The sequence below is a fragment of the Pseudochaenichthys georgianus genome, unplaced genomic scaffold, assembly GCF_902827115.2.
Source record: "Pseudochaenichthys georgianus unplaced genomic scaffold, fPseGeo1.2 scaffold_791_arrow_ctg1, whole genome shotgun sequence".
In the NCBI taxonomy this organism is placed as follows: Eukaryota; Metazoa; Chordata; class Actinopteri; order Perciformes; family Channichthyidae; genus Pseudochaenichthys; species Pseudochaenichthys georgianus.
The window spans coordinates 28,913-42,941 of NW_027263339.1; the positions used below are offsets into that span (position 1 = coordinate 28,913).

The 14,029-nt window shown below is 50.1% G+C and overlaps 1 protein-coding gene across 1 annotated transcript; it reads left to right on the forward strand.

Annotated features, from left to right (window-relative positions):
• Nucleotides 1-31: 31 nt before the first annotated feature.
• LOC117444304 (transmembrane protein 269-like) lies at nt 32-12,663 on the forward strand. The gene is made up of 3 exons (XM_034079965.1): nt 32-203; nt 389-589; nt 10,665-12,663. The coding sequence occupies exons 1-3, from the start codon at nt 47-49 to the stop codon at nt 10,772-10,774; spliced, it is 468 nt and encodes a 155-aa protein (XP_033935856.2). The 5' UTR covers nt 32-46; the 3' UTR covers nt 10,775-12,663.
• Nucleotides 12,664-14,029: the final 1,366 nt, after the last annotated feature.

The window sequence follows — 14,029 nt, forward strand, 5'->3', positions numbered from 1 at the left end:
CAGATTAAATAGTGCAAGTAAATATAAATAATCGTCGCATTTGTCTATGTTGCGTTCAGGTGCAAAGCTGGATGATTTCGCCGACTTCACGACGTTCGGCATCGCCACCTCTCTGCTGCTGAGGACCACAGACCTGATGGACAACATCCTGTGTGTCTGCTACGTGCTTTCAGTGTTCGTCCGCCTCTGTTTCTACACCAGTGGTGAGAGTTACACTAAACACATCCTCAACTCCAGTAGAAGGACAGATACTCGTGTTTAAAGATACTGGTTTTAAAAGCTGTGTTAAAGTGCTTTCTGAACCTCACAGACTCTTCTGGCGGTTTCAATATGCATGCTGTTCAATGTGAACATGTCTAAGTGTAGCTTTGTGTTGTTATTCCCACAGGAGTCCCCTTCATGTACCGTGGTCTCCCCTGCATCTACTCCTCTGGGATCCTGGCCAGCGCCTCCCTGCTGTCGGGGGGGAACGTCCCGATGCTGCGCATCATCACTGTGGCCATGATCCTCTTCATGATCAGCCAGAGCTTCTACCCTCACGACCGCGTGCTCGAGTCCCAGGCCTGGAAGAAGGCAGTGTACGCTGGAGGTAAAGACCATCTCACACACCTCCACCTTTTCACTCATCTCACTTTCATTTCTTTCCACTCCGGTAGCGTCGAGGAAAATAAGGTGGTTAACACAAGATGAAGCAACGTTAGCCTCCTTTAGCTTAGCGGAGGTGACGTGAAGTCATGTGACCGTGCTGTAGCTCCTTTATAGCCCAACATTAGCCTCCTTTAGCTTAGCGGTGGTGACGTGAAGTCATGTGACCGTGCTGTAGTTCCTTTATAGCCCAACATTAGCCTCCTTTAGCTTAGCGGTGGTGACGTGAAGTCATGTGACCGAGCTGTAGTTCCTTTATAGCCCAACGTTAGCCTCCTTTAGCTTAGCGGTGGTGACGTGAAGTCATGTGACCGTGCTGTAGTTCCTTTATAGCCCAACGTTAGCCTCCTTTAGCTTAGCGGTGGTGACGTGAAGTCATGTGACCGTGCTGTAGTTCCTTTATAGCCAAACATTAGCCACCTTTAGCTTAGCGGTGGTGACATGAAGTCATGTGACCGTGCTGTAGTTCCTTTATAGCCCAACATTAGCCGCCTTTAGCTTAGCGGTGGTTACGTGATGTCATGTGACCGTGCTGTAGTTCCTTTATAGCCCAACGTTAGCCTCCTTTAGCTTAGCGGTGGTGACGTGAAGTCGTGTGACCGTGCTGTAGTTCCTTTATAGCCCAACATTAGCCGCCTTTAGCTTAGCGGTGGTTACGTGATGTCATGTGACCGTGCTGTAGTTCCTTTATAGCCCAACATTAGCCTCCTTTAGCTTAGCGGTGGTGACGTGAAGTCGTGTGACCGTGCTGTAGTTCCTTTATAGCCCAACATTAGCCGCCTTTAGCTTAGCGGTGGTGACGTGAAGTCGTGTGACCGTGCTGTAGTTCCTTTATAGCCCAACATTAGCCGCCTTTAGCTTTATTAAAATGCAAAAGTAAAAAGAAAAGAGTATTATAATAATGACAAACGGTGATTAATAATATGTACAGATACAAATATGTCCTTAATTAAAACATTACGAAGCACTGGGAAAGGCTAATGTAAAAAGGAGTTATTCAGACCCTGAGAGAAGTCTTAAGTTACTCCTACATTTCTCACCTCGATAATGAAACCATGGACAGATTTAGAAGTGAATGTTGGCAAAGTTTGGCTGTGGCAGCACGGAGGATAACCTCAAATGTAACTAAATTAAGTGTAGGGTAATTGCAGGTCATCTGAGCATTAACCTAATTTAAGTAGCCTGGTACGTTTCAAGGGTGTCCGAGAGCTGATGTGCATATATAGAGTTGCATGTCGTCAGCATACAGGTGGAAATTGTAGCCATATTGATGTATATCCAAAACATTAAGAGGGGAGACCTTGAACTGCAAATAGAAACAAACTGTCAGACTGAATTTAAATCAGCAGTGAAATGTAGTCGGATCGGTAGCTTGAGTTTCATATTAAACTAGGCCTTCAACAACACTTTTTAAGAGAGGACTCTTTAAAGTAGAGACACTACATACTGATATACATCTGAACATCAGCAGGAGAGGACTCTTTAAAGTAGAGACACTACATACTGATATACACCTGAACATCAGCAGGAGAGGACTCTTTAAAGTAGAGACACTACATGCTGATATACACCTGGACATCAGCAGGAGAGGACTCTTTAAAGTAGAGACACTACATGCTGATATACACCTGGACATCAGCAGGAGAGGACTCTTTAAAGTAGAGACACTACATGCTGATATACACCTGGACATCAGCAGGAGAGGACTCTTTAAAGTAGAGACACTACATGCTGATATACACCTGGACATCAGCAGGAGAGGACTCTTTAAAGTAGAGACACTACATACTGGTATACACCTGAACATCAGCAGGAGAGGACTCTTTAAAGTAGAGACACTACACACTGATATACACCTGAACATCAGCAGGAGAGGACTCTTTAAAGTAGAGACACTACATACTGATATACACCTGAAAATCAGCAGAAGAGGACTCTTTAAAGTAGAGACACTACACACTGGTATACACCTGAACATCAGCAGGAGAGGACTCTTTAAAGTAGAGGCACTACATACTGATATACACCTGAACATCAGCAGGAGAGGACTCTTTAAAGTAGAGACACTACATAGTGTTATGAATAGGCAGAATAGGGCCCCTTTAACTCCATATTTCCCATTTTGCATTGTTCTAAAACTCGGTGTCTTAAAGTCAGAAGCGTTTTAACACAAAGGTGCATACATTCTTATCATAAGATATACTGTTTTTTACATTCCTTAAATACAAAATGTAAGAAGGAGAATTTGAATAATGAACAAGAATGGGCCAAGAACTGAGCCCTGAGGGACACCACAAGAAAGTGGAGATGTAAATATTTGTATGGTGCAAACAATATGAAGCTAAGTAAATATTAAAACGTTGCCACAGCTGATTAGTTGGCTGATATGAATAGCTGTTATACCCTGATTTAGCGCAGGTGAGCTTTGCTTGGATTCATAACTAACAGTTAGACTTTTATTATGTTGTGTAAAATAAATGTTGTTTTTTTGTTTGTTTTTTCCGAATAGGCCGATTTATTCTCAATAATAATATGTTGTATACATGTTACTGTATAATGTATTTTCAGACTTATTTAAATTTTCATTGAAAACAGTAGTTTGTGCAGTAACTCAGAGCGCCCACTAGGGGTTACGGACCCCCTGTTAAAGACCCATAGTTTAAAGATATCAGCATGGACTTTTTCTATATTTTCTGACGATGATTATTTTCATCTAGAACAGAGGTTCCCAAACTTTTTACAGTATGTCCAACAACCAAATCTCTCTAAACCCCAGGTTGATGTTGGTGTTGATTCATTTTCTTGCTAGAAGTGGCACGGCTCAGCTGCCAACGGCAACTCGTCTTCAGCAGCTAAATGTTCGTCTGACTTTGACCCGTCGGCCCGGCGTTTTCACTTGGAAACTGTTTTTTGGACCCTTTAGCTTTTTTAAATTTTAATTGTCCAACTAAGGAGTCCGAATACAGTCTTGTCAAGCTAACGCTAACGATGCTAATTCACGCCAAAGTCAAGTCCAACCAAATTTAAGTTCTGAAATATTGAACAGCTTATGTTTACATCATTGTAATGTGATGTGTATATGTGATAAACAACTGTTGTCTGAAATAAAAAGATTTTTTTGGATTCAAGTTGATGACAGTTTGGGTCGAGTTGGTAGACCGTAAGCAAGTAAACAAGAGTTTGGGAATTACTGGTCTAGAAAATAATCGGCAGATTATTCCAAAAATAACTACGGAAGCCGACAGGTGCAAATAAGTTTCAACAATCCTACATACTTTCATCAGAAGAAAAGTGCTGCATCTTCAGGAAGGATGCAGATACAAAACCCAAAGGTTCCACATGAAGAAACTTCTTCACAACAACACATGCAGCGTTTAGAGAACATTCAGCAGCTTGAGGAGACATGCAGCGTTTACTAAAAGACCAGGGGACACTAAAGAGTGACGCACACAGCTGGAGACCAGGGGACCAGCTGGGAGACCAGGGGACGCTAAAGAGTAACGCACACAGCTGGAGACCAGGGGACGCTAAAGAGTGACGCACACAGCTGGGAGAACAGGGGACACAAACAAGTGTCGCACACAGCAGGGAGACTAGGGGACACTAAAGAGTGACGCACACAGCAGGGAGACCAGGGGACGCTAAAGAGTGACGCACACAGCTGGGAGCCAGGGGACACTAAAGAGTGACGCACACAGCTGGGAGACCAGGGGACACTAAAGAGTAACGCACACAGCAGGGAGACCAGGGGACACTAAAGAGTGACGCACACAGCTGGGAGACCAGGGGACACTAAAGAGTGACGCACACAGCAGGGAGACCAGGGGACACTAAAGAGTGACGCACATAGGAGACCAGGGGACACTAAAGAGTGACACACACAGCAGGGAGACCAGGGGACACTAAAGAGTGACACACACAGCAGGGAGACCAGGGGACACTAAAGAGTGACGCACACAGGAGACCAGGGGACACTAAAGAGTGACGCACACAGCTGGGAGACTAGGGGACACTAAAGAGTGACGCACACAGCTGGGAGACTAGGGGACACTAAAGAGTGACGCACACAGCTGGAGACCAGGGGACACTAAAGAGTGACGCACACAGCTGGGAGACTAGGGGACACTAAAGAGTGACGCACACAGCTGGGAGACCAGGGGACACTAAAGAGTGACGCACACAGCTGGGAGACCAGGGGACACTAAAGAGTGACGCACACAGCTGGGAGACCAGGGGACACTAAAGAGTGACGCACACAGCTGGGAGACCAGGGGACACTAAAGAGTGACGCACACAGCTGGAGACCAGGGGACACTAAAGAGTGACGCACACAGCTGGAGACCAGGGGACACTAAAGAGTGACGCACACAGCAGGGAGACCAGGGGACACTAAAGAGTGACACACACAGCTGGGAGACCAGGGGACACTAAAGAGTGACGCACACAGCAGGGAGACCAGGGGACACTAAAGAGTGACGCACACAGGAGACCAGGGGACACTAAAGAGTGACGCACATAGGAGACCAGGGGACACTAAAGAGTGACACACACAGCAGGGAGACCAGGGGACACTAAAGAGTGACACACACAGCAGGGAGACCAGGGGACACTAAAGAGTGACGCACACAGGAGACCAGGGGACACTAAAGAGTGACGCACACAGCTGGGAGACTAGGGGACACTAAAGAGTGACGCACACAGCTGGGAGACTAGGGGACACTAAAGAGTGACGCACACAGCTGGAGACCAGGGGACACTAAAGAGTGACGCACACAGCTGGGAGACTAGGGGACACTAAAGAGTGACGCACACAGCTGGGAGACCAGGGGACACTAAAGAGTGACGCACACAGCTGGGAGACCAGGGGACACTAAAGAGTGACGCACACAGCTGGGAGACCAGGGGACACTAAAGAGTGACGCACACAGGAGACCAGGGGACACTAAAGAGTGACGCACACAGCTGGGAGACCAGGGGACACTAAAGAGTGACGCACACAGCTGGGAGACCAGGGGACACTAAAGAGTGACGCACACAGCAGGGAGAACAGGGGACACTAAAGAGTGACGCACACAGCAGGGAGACCAGGGGACACTAAAGAGTGACGCACACAGCAGGGAGACCAGGGGACACTAAAGAGTGACGCACACAGCTGGGAGACCAGGGGACACTAAAGAGTGACGCACACAGCAGGGAGACCAGGGGACACTAAAGAGTGACGCACACAGCAGGGAGACCAGGGGACACTAAAGAGTGACGCACACAGGAGACCAGGGGACACTAAAGAGTGACGCACACAGCTGGGAGACCAGGGGACACTAAAGAGTGACGCACACAGCAGGGAGACCAGGGGACACTAAAGAGTGACGCACACAGCAGGGAGAACAGGGGACACTAAAGAGTGACGCACACAGCAGGGAGACCAGGGGACACTAAAGAGTGACGCACACAGCAGGGAGACCAGGGGACACTAAAGAGTGACGCACACAGCTGGGAGACCAGGGGACACTAAAGAGTGACGCACACAGCAGGGAGACCAGGGGACACTAAAGAGTGACGCACACAGCTGGGAGACCAGGGGACACTAAAGAGTGACGCACACAGCTGGGAGACCAGGGGACACTAAAGAGTGACGCACACAGCTGGGAGACCAGGGGACACTAAAGAGTGACGCACACAGCTGGGAGACCAGGGGACACTAAAGAGTGACGCACACAGCAGGGAGACCAGGGGACACTAAAGAGTGACGCACACAGCTGGGAGACCAGGGGACACTAAAGAGTGACGCACACAGCAGGGAGACCAGGGGACACTAAAGAGTGACGCACACAGCTGGGAGACCAGGGGACACTAAAGAGTGACGCACACAGCTGGGAGACCAGGGGACACTAAAGAGTGACGCACACAGCTGGGAGACCAGGGGACACTAAAGAGTGACGCACACAGCTGGAGACCAGGGGACCAGCTGGGAGACCAGGGGACGCTAAAGAGTGACGCACACAGCTGGAGACCAGGGGACGCTAAAGAGTGACGCACACAGCTGGAGACCAGGGGACACTAAAGAGTGACGCACACAGCTGGAGACCAGGGGACGCTAAAGAGTGACGCACACAGCTGGGAGAACAGGGGACACAAACAAGTGTCGCACACAGCAGGGAGACTAGGGGACACTAAAGAGTGACGCACACAGCAGGGAGACCAGGGGACGCTAAAGAGTGACGCACACAGCTGGGAGCCAGGGGACACTAAAGAGTGACGCACACAGCTGGGAGACCAGGGGAGACAAACGAGTGACGCACACAGCTGGAGACCAAGGGACACTAAAGAGTAACGCACACAGCAGGGAGACCAGGGGACACTAAAGAGTGACGCACACAGCAGGGAGACAAGGGGACACTAAAGAGTGACGCACACAGCAGGGAGACCAGGGGACACTAAAGAGTGACGCACACAGCTGGAGACCAGGGGACACTAAAGAGTGACGCACACAGCAGGGAGACCAGGGGACACTAAAGAGTGACACACACAGCTGGGAGACCAGGGGACACTAAAGAGTGACGCACACAGCAGGGAGACCAGGGGACACTAAAGAGTGACGCACATAGGAGACCAGGGGACACTAAAGAGTGACACACACAGCAGGGAGACCAGGGGACACTAAAGAGTGACGCACACAGGAGACCAGGGGACACTAAAGAGTGACGCACACAGCTGGGAGACTAGGGGACACTAAAGAGTGACGCACACAGCTGGGAGACTAGGGGACACTAAAGAGTGACGCACACAGCTGGAGACCAGGGGACACTAAAGAGTGACGCACACAGCTGGGAGACTAGGGGACACTAAAGAGTGACGCACACAGCTGGGAGACCAGGGGACACTAAAGAGTGACGCACACAGCTGGGAGACCAGGGGACACTAAGAGTGACGCACACAGCTGGGAGACCAGGGGACACTAAAGAGTGACGCACACAGCTGGGAGACCAGGGGACACTAAAGAGTGACGCACACAGCTGGAGACCAGGGGACACTAAAGAGTGACGCACACAGCTGGAGACCAGGGGACACTAAAGAGTGACGCACACAGCAGGGAGACCAGGGGACACTAAAGAGTGACACATACAGCTGGGAGACCAGGGGACACTAAAGAGTGACGCACACAGCAGGGAGACCAGGGGACACTAAAGAGTGACGCACATAGGAGACCAGGGGACACTAAAGAGTGACACACACAGCAGGGAGACCAGGGGACACTAAAGAGTGACACACACAGCAGGGAGACCAGGGGACACTAAAGAGTGACGCACACAGGAGACCAGGGGACACTAAAGAGTGACGCACACAGCTGGGAGACTAGGGGACACTAAAGAGTGACGCACACAGCTGGGAGACTAGGGGACACTAAAGAGTGACGCACACAGCTGGAGACCAGGGGACACTAAAGAGTGACGCACACAGCTGGGAGACTAGGGGACACTAAAGAGTGACGCACACAGCTGGGAGACCAGGGGACACTAAAGAGTGACGCACACAGCTGGGAGACCAGGGGACACTAAAGAGTGACGCACACAGCTGGGAGACCAGGGGACACTAAAGAGTGACGCACACAGGAGACCAGGGGACACTAAAGAGTGACGCACACAGCTGGGAGACCAGGGGACACTAAAGAGTGACGCACACAGCAGGGAGACCAGGGGACACTAAAGAGTGACGCACACAGCAGGGAGAACAGGGGACACTAAAGAGTGACGCACACAGCAGGGAGACCAGGGGACACTAAAGAGTGACGCACACAGCAGGGAGACCAGGGGACACTAAAGAGTGACGCACACAGCTGGGAGACCAGGGGACACTAAAGAGTGACGCACACAGCAGGGAGACCAGGGGACACTAAAGAGTGACGCACACAGCAGGGAGACCAGGGGACACTAAAGAGTGACGCACACAGGAGACCAGGGGACACTAAAGAGTGACGCACACAGCTGGGAGACCAGGGGACACTAAAGAGTGACGCACACAGCAGGGAGACCAGGGGACACTAAAGAGTGACGCACACAGCAGGGAGAACAGGGGACACTAAAGAGTGACGCACACAGCAGCGAGACCAGGGGACACTAAAGAGTGACGCACACAGCAGGGAGACCAGGGGACACTAAAGAGTGACGCACACAGCTGGGAGACCAGGGGACACTAAAGAGTGACGCACACAGCAGGGAGACCAGGGGACACTAAAGAGTGACGCACACAGCTGGGAGACCAGGGGACACTAAAGAGTGACGCACACAGCTGGGAGACCAGGGGACACTAAAGAGTGACGCACACAGCTGGGAGACCAGGGGACACTAAAGAGTGACGCACACAGCTGGAGACCAGGGGACACTAAAGAGTGACGCACACAGCAGGGAGAACAGGGGACACTAAAGAGTGACGCACACAGCAGGGAGACCAGGGAACACTAAAGAGTGACGCACACAGGAGACCAGGGGACACTAAAGAGTGACGCACACAGCTGGGAGACCAGGGGACACTAAAGAGTGACGCACACAGCAGGGAGACCAGGGGACACTAAAGAGTGACGCACACAGCAGGGAGAACAGGGGACACTAAAGAGTGACGCACACAGCAGGGAGACCAGGGGACACTAAAGAGTGACGCACACAGCAGGGAGACCAGGGGACACTAAAGAGTGACGCACACAGCTGGGAGACCAGGGGACACTAAAGAGTGACGCACACAGCAGGGAGACCAGGGGACACTAAAGAGTGACGCACACAGCTGGGAGACCAGGGGACACTAAAGAGTGACGCACACAGCAGGGAGACCAGGGGACACTAAAGAGTGACGCACACAGCAGGGAGAACAGGGGACACTAAAGAGTGACGCACACAGCAGGGAGACCAGGGGACACTAAAGAGTGACGCACACAGCAGGGAGACCAGGGGACACTAAAGAGTGACGCACACAGCTGGGAGACCAGGGGACACTAAAGAGTGACGCACACAGCAGGGAGACCAGGGGACACTAAAGAGTGACGCACACAGCTGGGAGACCAGGGGACACTAAAGAGTGACGCACACAGCAGGGAGACCAGGGGACACTAAAGAGTGACACACACAGCAGGGAGAACAGGGGACACTAAAGAGTGACGCACACAGCAGGGAGACCAGGGGACACTAAAGAGTGACGCACACAGCTGGGAGACCAGGGGACACTAAAGAGTGACGCACACAGGAGACCAGGGGACACTAAAGAGTGACGCACACAGCAGGGAGACCAGGGGACACTAAAGAGTGACGCACACAGCTGGGAGACCAGGGGACACTAAAGAGTGACGCACACAGCAAGGAGACCAGGGGACACTAAAGAGTGACGCACACAGCAGGGAGACCAGGGGACACTAAAGAGTGACGCACACAGCAGGGAGACCAGGGGACACTAAAGAGTGACGCACACAGCAGGGAGAACAGGGGACACTAAAGAGTGACGCACACAGCAGGGAGACCAGGGGACACTAAAGAGTGACGCACACAGCAGGGAGACCAGGGGACACTAAAGAGTGACGCACACAGCAGGGAGACCAGGGGACACTAAAGAGTGACGCACACAGCTGGGAGACCAGGGGACACTAAAGAGTGACGCACACAGCAAGGAGACCAGGGGACACTAAAGAGTGACGCACACAGCAAGGAGACCAGGGGACACTAAAGAGTGACGCACACAGCAGGGAGACCAGGGGACACTAAAGAGTGACGCACACGCTGCCATGCCTCCTCAAGCTGCTGAATGTTCTCTCGACGCTGCGCGTGTGAAGGTGTTTCTTCGTGTGGAACCTTTGGGTCTCGTATCTGCTTCCTGTCTGAAGCTGCTTCTCCTCGTGGACGAGGTTATATGTCGTTGTAGCACGTTAGCGCCTGTTAGCACCTGTCGGCCTCCGTAGGTTACCGTAGCTCTTGAGTTTTAATGTGTTTTTTAAATTGCTTATCCTCTTCTCACAAATTCTATATTTTTTTTATTTCCAGGGGTCGCCATGGTGTTCTGCTCTTCCTTCCCCCCCGCATGTGTGTACTACCTGTTGTGGTCAGTCTCCTACATTTTGTTTCCGACATCCCTCTGGAGCAACAAGGTGTAACACGGGTGCTGGCTTTGTCCACAAAAAAAAAAAACCGAATTCTGTAGGTTACCCTCGGGCCGTCCGGGTGAAGACGAGGACGAAGAGGAGCTCCACGCCTGCTGCTACACACAGGATAAAAGAAGAAATTATTTCAAACGCACACATTTATAATGTCTGCCTCTAATTTGGTTTATAAAATGTTTAATTGTGAAGTGACGCAGGACTATGAACTTGTGTTAATGAGTAACTGTTCCAGTGCTACGGTTTGTAGGTCAGGCCTTTTATTATGAGTATAAACCCGATTCCTTTTCCTGGGTTATCTTCAACAGACAGCACTACGACTAGTAGCGACGCAACTCTATATATCCATTTATCTGCCGGTTATTTTCTCCAGGTCGGGCTTTACGATGTCCTGAAATGAGTCCTTAAGACAAAAGACTGTAAATACGATAAAAAGACACCTTCATGTCTGAGGCTGGAAGCAGCTTCTGTAGACGTCTTTCGTGCAAACAGGGACACGACGGAAACAAATATCTGGCTGTTGTTTTCTGTGGATGACATCATGAGCAGTCCTGCGTTCTCGGACTGTCTTTGAACGCATCGGGGTTTGAGGTGTCAGCATTCGGGTCAGGGTGTTTGTCTCCTTTTTAAAAAAAACCCACCTTTCCCAGTTGGTGCACTGGTTTCAAATCCAGTGACTCATTATTAGAGTTAGCAGGTTTTACTTTGTTTTAATTGAAAATCCACCGACTTCTTCTTTACGGTTTTTATCAAGTTGTGGCTCTGTCCGAGAAGTGATGTTTAGATTTAGTTTGGTCTGCGCGAGCCTCTGTTTTAGGAGGCGTAGTTTAGGACTCCACGCTGGACCCAGCCCTCGAAGCAGCCGCAGCACTCGCCGGCTCTCCAGTGTGGATCTGTTATTAAAGAGCGACGACGCGCAGCTGTACATCGTGCAGAGCGTCAGCGCGTCGCCGCTCTCTAACTCGGCCAGTATTCAGTCTGAGGGACTTGTTTTGTAGACTGCGTTTCACCGTGTGTTTGTGCCGCTCTGAACCCCGTGTGACACGTGTGGAGACCGCACCGTATACCCACGACTGTATTTAAAGCTTTTCATGAGGGGGGGACCACCGTTTAAAGAGGCCCTACATTCTGCTTTCTGAGGGGGGGCTTCCGGTAGTTTCTCTCCGACACACTTCCAGAGCATGGTGACATCACTATAGCGCTCCGACACATTGAGAGGCTGAGGGGGCGGGACATCTCTAAGTGACCAATCAGAGCGCACCGAGCTCTGGCTTTGTTTCTGAAAATGTTAGAATTTTTTTGTTTTGTTATTTTTTCAGGAAATCTCAAAATGTGACTTTGTTAAAATCCCAAGGTATAACTTTTTCCTCCAACACATTGTACGTGATAGGGTTAGGGGGCGGGACATCTCTGAGTGGTTGATGAATCCAACCAGCTGACCAATCAGAGCAGCTCTGGTTTCAGACAGGCAGTGTGAGAAACACAAAGCGAGAACTAAAGCACGACACTAAACCAGCCCTTTAGACGAACAGAACCGGGCCTCTTTAAGTTCACTGATCTGAAAGCACCATCAGAACCAGAGCAGCTCAAACTCCATTAGAAGTGCAGAACACGCCGCCTCTGGTTCTGGTGTTGCCGTGGTTCCCGTCTAAGTTCTGGTACCCGGAGAGGCGTTCAAAGACACGTTCCTCTCCGGGACATTCAGCTCTCCCGTGTGGGTGTTTTGGTTTCAGACTGAGGTGCTAGCATGCCGCGCGCTGCGCACCTTCAGCGACTCTCCTTTGCCCCGTCATGATGAGAAAAAAGGTCTTTATGGAAAATGAAATCTGTGCTTTTACTTTCACTGTCTGTACATTTTTTTGACAATAAAGAGGAAATGAAAAGACGCTTCAGTGTTTTTATTCTGACATCTCAATCGAATGTATTTACAGTGTCTCCCACAGATCTGAAATATACTTGGGCGGGTGGTGGCAGCGGGCGGGGGGGGGGGGTGCCCGAAAAAAAAAGTTTTAACAACATGTTTATTTATTGACTTTTCATTCCTGTATAATCATTTTGCGCAAACATGGCGCTGTTTGTCAGAGCACTTCATCCTTCTGGGATTTCATGAAGAACAGCTCCAACGCCTGTGTGTATGGGAACACCTCTGGTGCTGGTCCATTAACTGCCAGTGTTTCCCACAGATCTGTTTCCCACAGATCTGGAATATACTTGGGGGGGTGGTGGTAGCGGGGGGGGGGGGGGGGGGGGGGGGTGAGGTGCAACAACATTAACCTTTCTGTTGGTCGCTTGTTAGCAGACCCTTCACGCGATGGCAGAGCGAACAGGTACAGGCAGGGCCCATAATGATAGCCCTATAGTTTAAATCTACTACCCACACATGAACATATGGAAATGGGTTACTATTTTAAAAAATAAATGTATTTAGGAACCTATCCATGTGATTTTTAGTGGGGGTCGACCTCAAATCCTCTAGGGGGTCCAGGGGCATGCCCCCCGGTAAGATTTTATTTTTTATTTTGGAGTTAAATGCATCAATCTGGTGCATTTTGAGGGGAAAATAAAGAGACTAGATCTATGGAAACACCTATATTAAACAGAACTGTATACATTTCAATAATCATAAAATCATGGCCATAACCAATAACATACCATTTCCAATATGAAAAAAACACTGAAACTTGTTTATTTATTTTTGGTTCATTTATAGTTGTGAGTGTGTCTGTGCTCCTGAATCAGCCTCTCCTGTCTCCCTCCTCTCCTCCTCTTTGAGGCAGCAGCAAAGACTAGTTTTCTCTCAACAAGTTTTAAAAGTGTATCTTACCTTTTTTCACCCAGTTAACTTTTTATTTATTTATTCATGCATATTTTACCGGCCGTTAATACCTGGGCGGCCGTTAATATACCTGGGCGGCCGTTAATACCTGGGCGGCCGTTAATATACCTGGGCGGCCGTTAATATACCTGGGCGGGCCGTTAATACCTGGGGCGGCCAGTTAATATACCTGGGCGGCCGTTAATACCTGGGCGGGCCGTGTAATATACCTGGGCGGCCGTTAATATACCTGGGCGGGGCCGTTAATATACCTGGGCGGCGTTAATAATACCTGGGCGGCCGTTAATATACCTGGGCGGCCGTCGTTAATATACCTGGGCGGGCCGTTAATACCTGGGCGGCCGTTAATATACCTTGGGCGGCCGTTAAATTACCTGGGTCGGCCGTTAATACCTGGGCGGGCCGTTAATATACCT

Coding starts and splice junctions, on each gene's coding strand:
- LOC117444304 (XM_034079965.1), top strand. CDS start 47: ATGTTGCGTTCAGGTGCAAAGCTGGATGATTTCGCCGACTTCACGACG. Junction 204..388: donor CCTCTGTTTCTACACCAGTG/GTGAGAGTTACA, acceptor TTATTCCCACAG/GAGTCCCCTTCATGTACCGT. Junction 590..10,664: donor GAAGGCAGTGTACGCTGGAG/GTAAAGACCATC, acceptor TTTTATTTCCAG/GGGTCGCCATGGTGTTCTGC.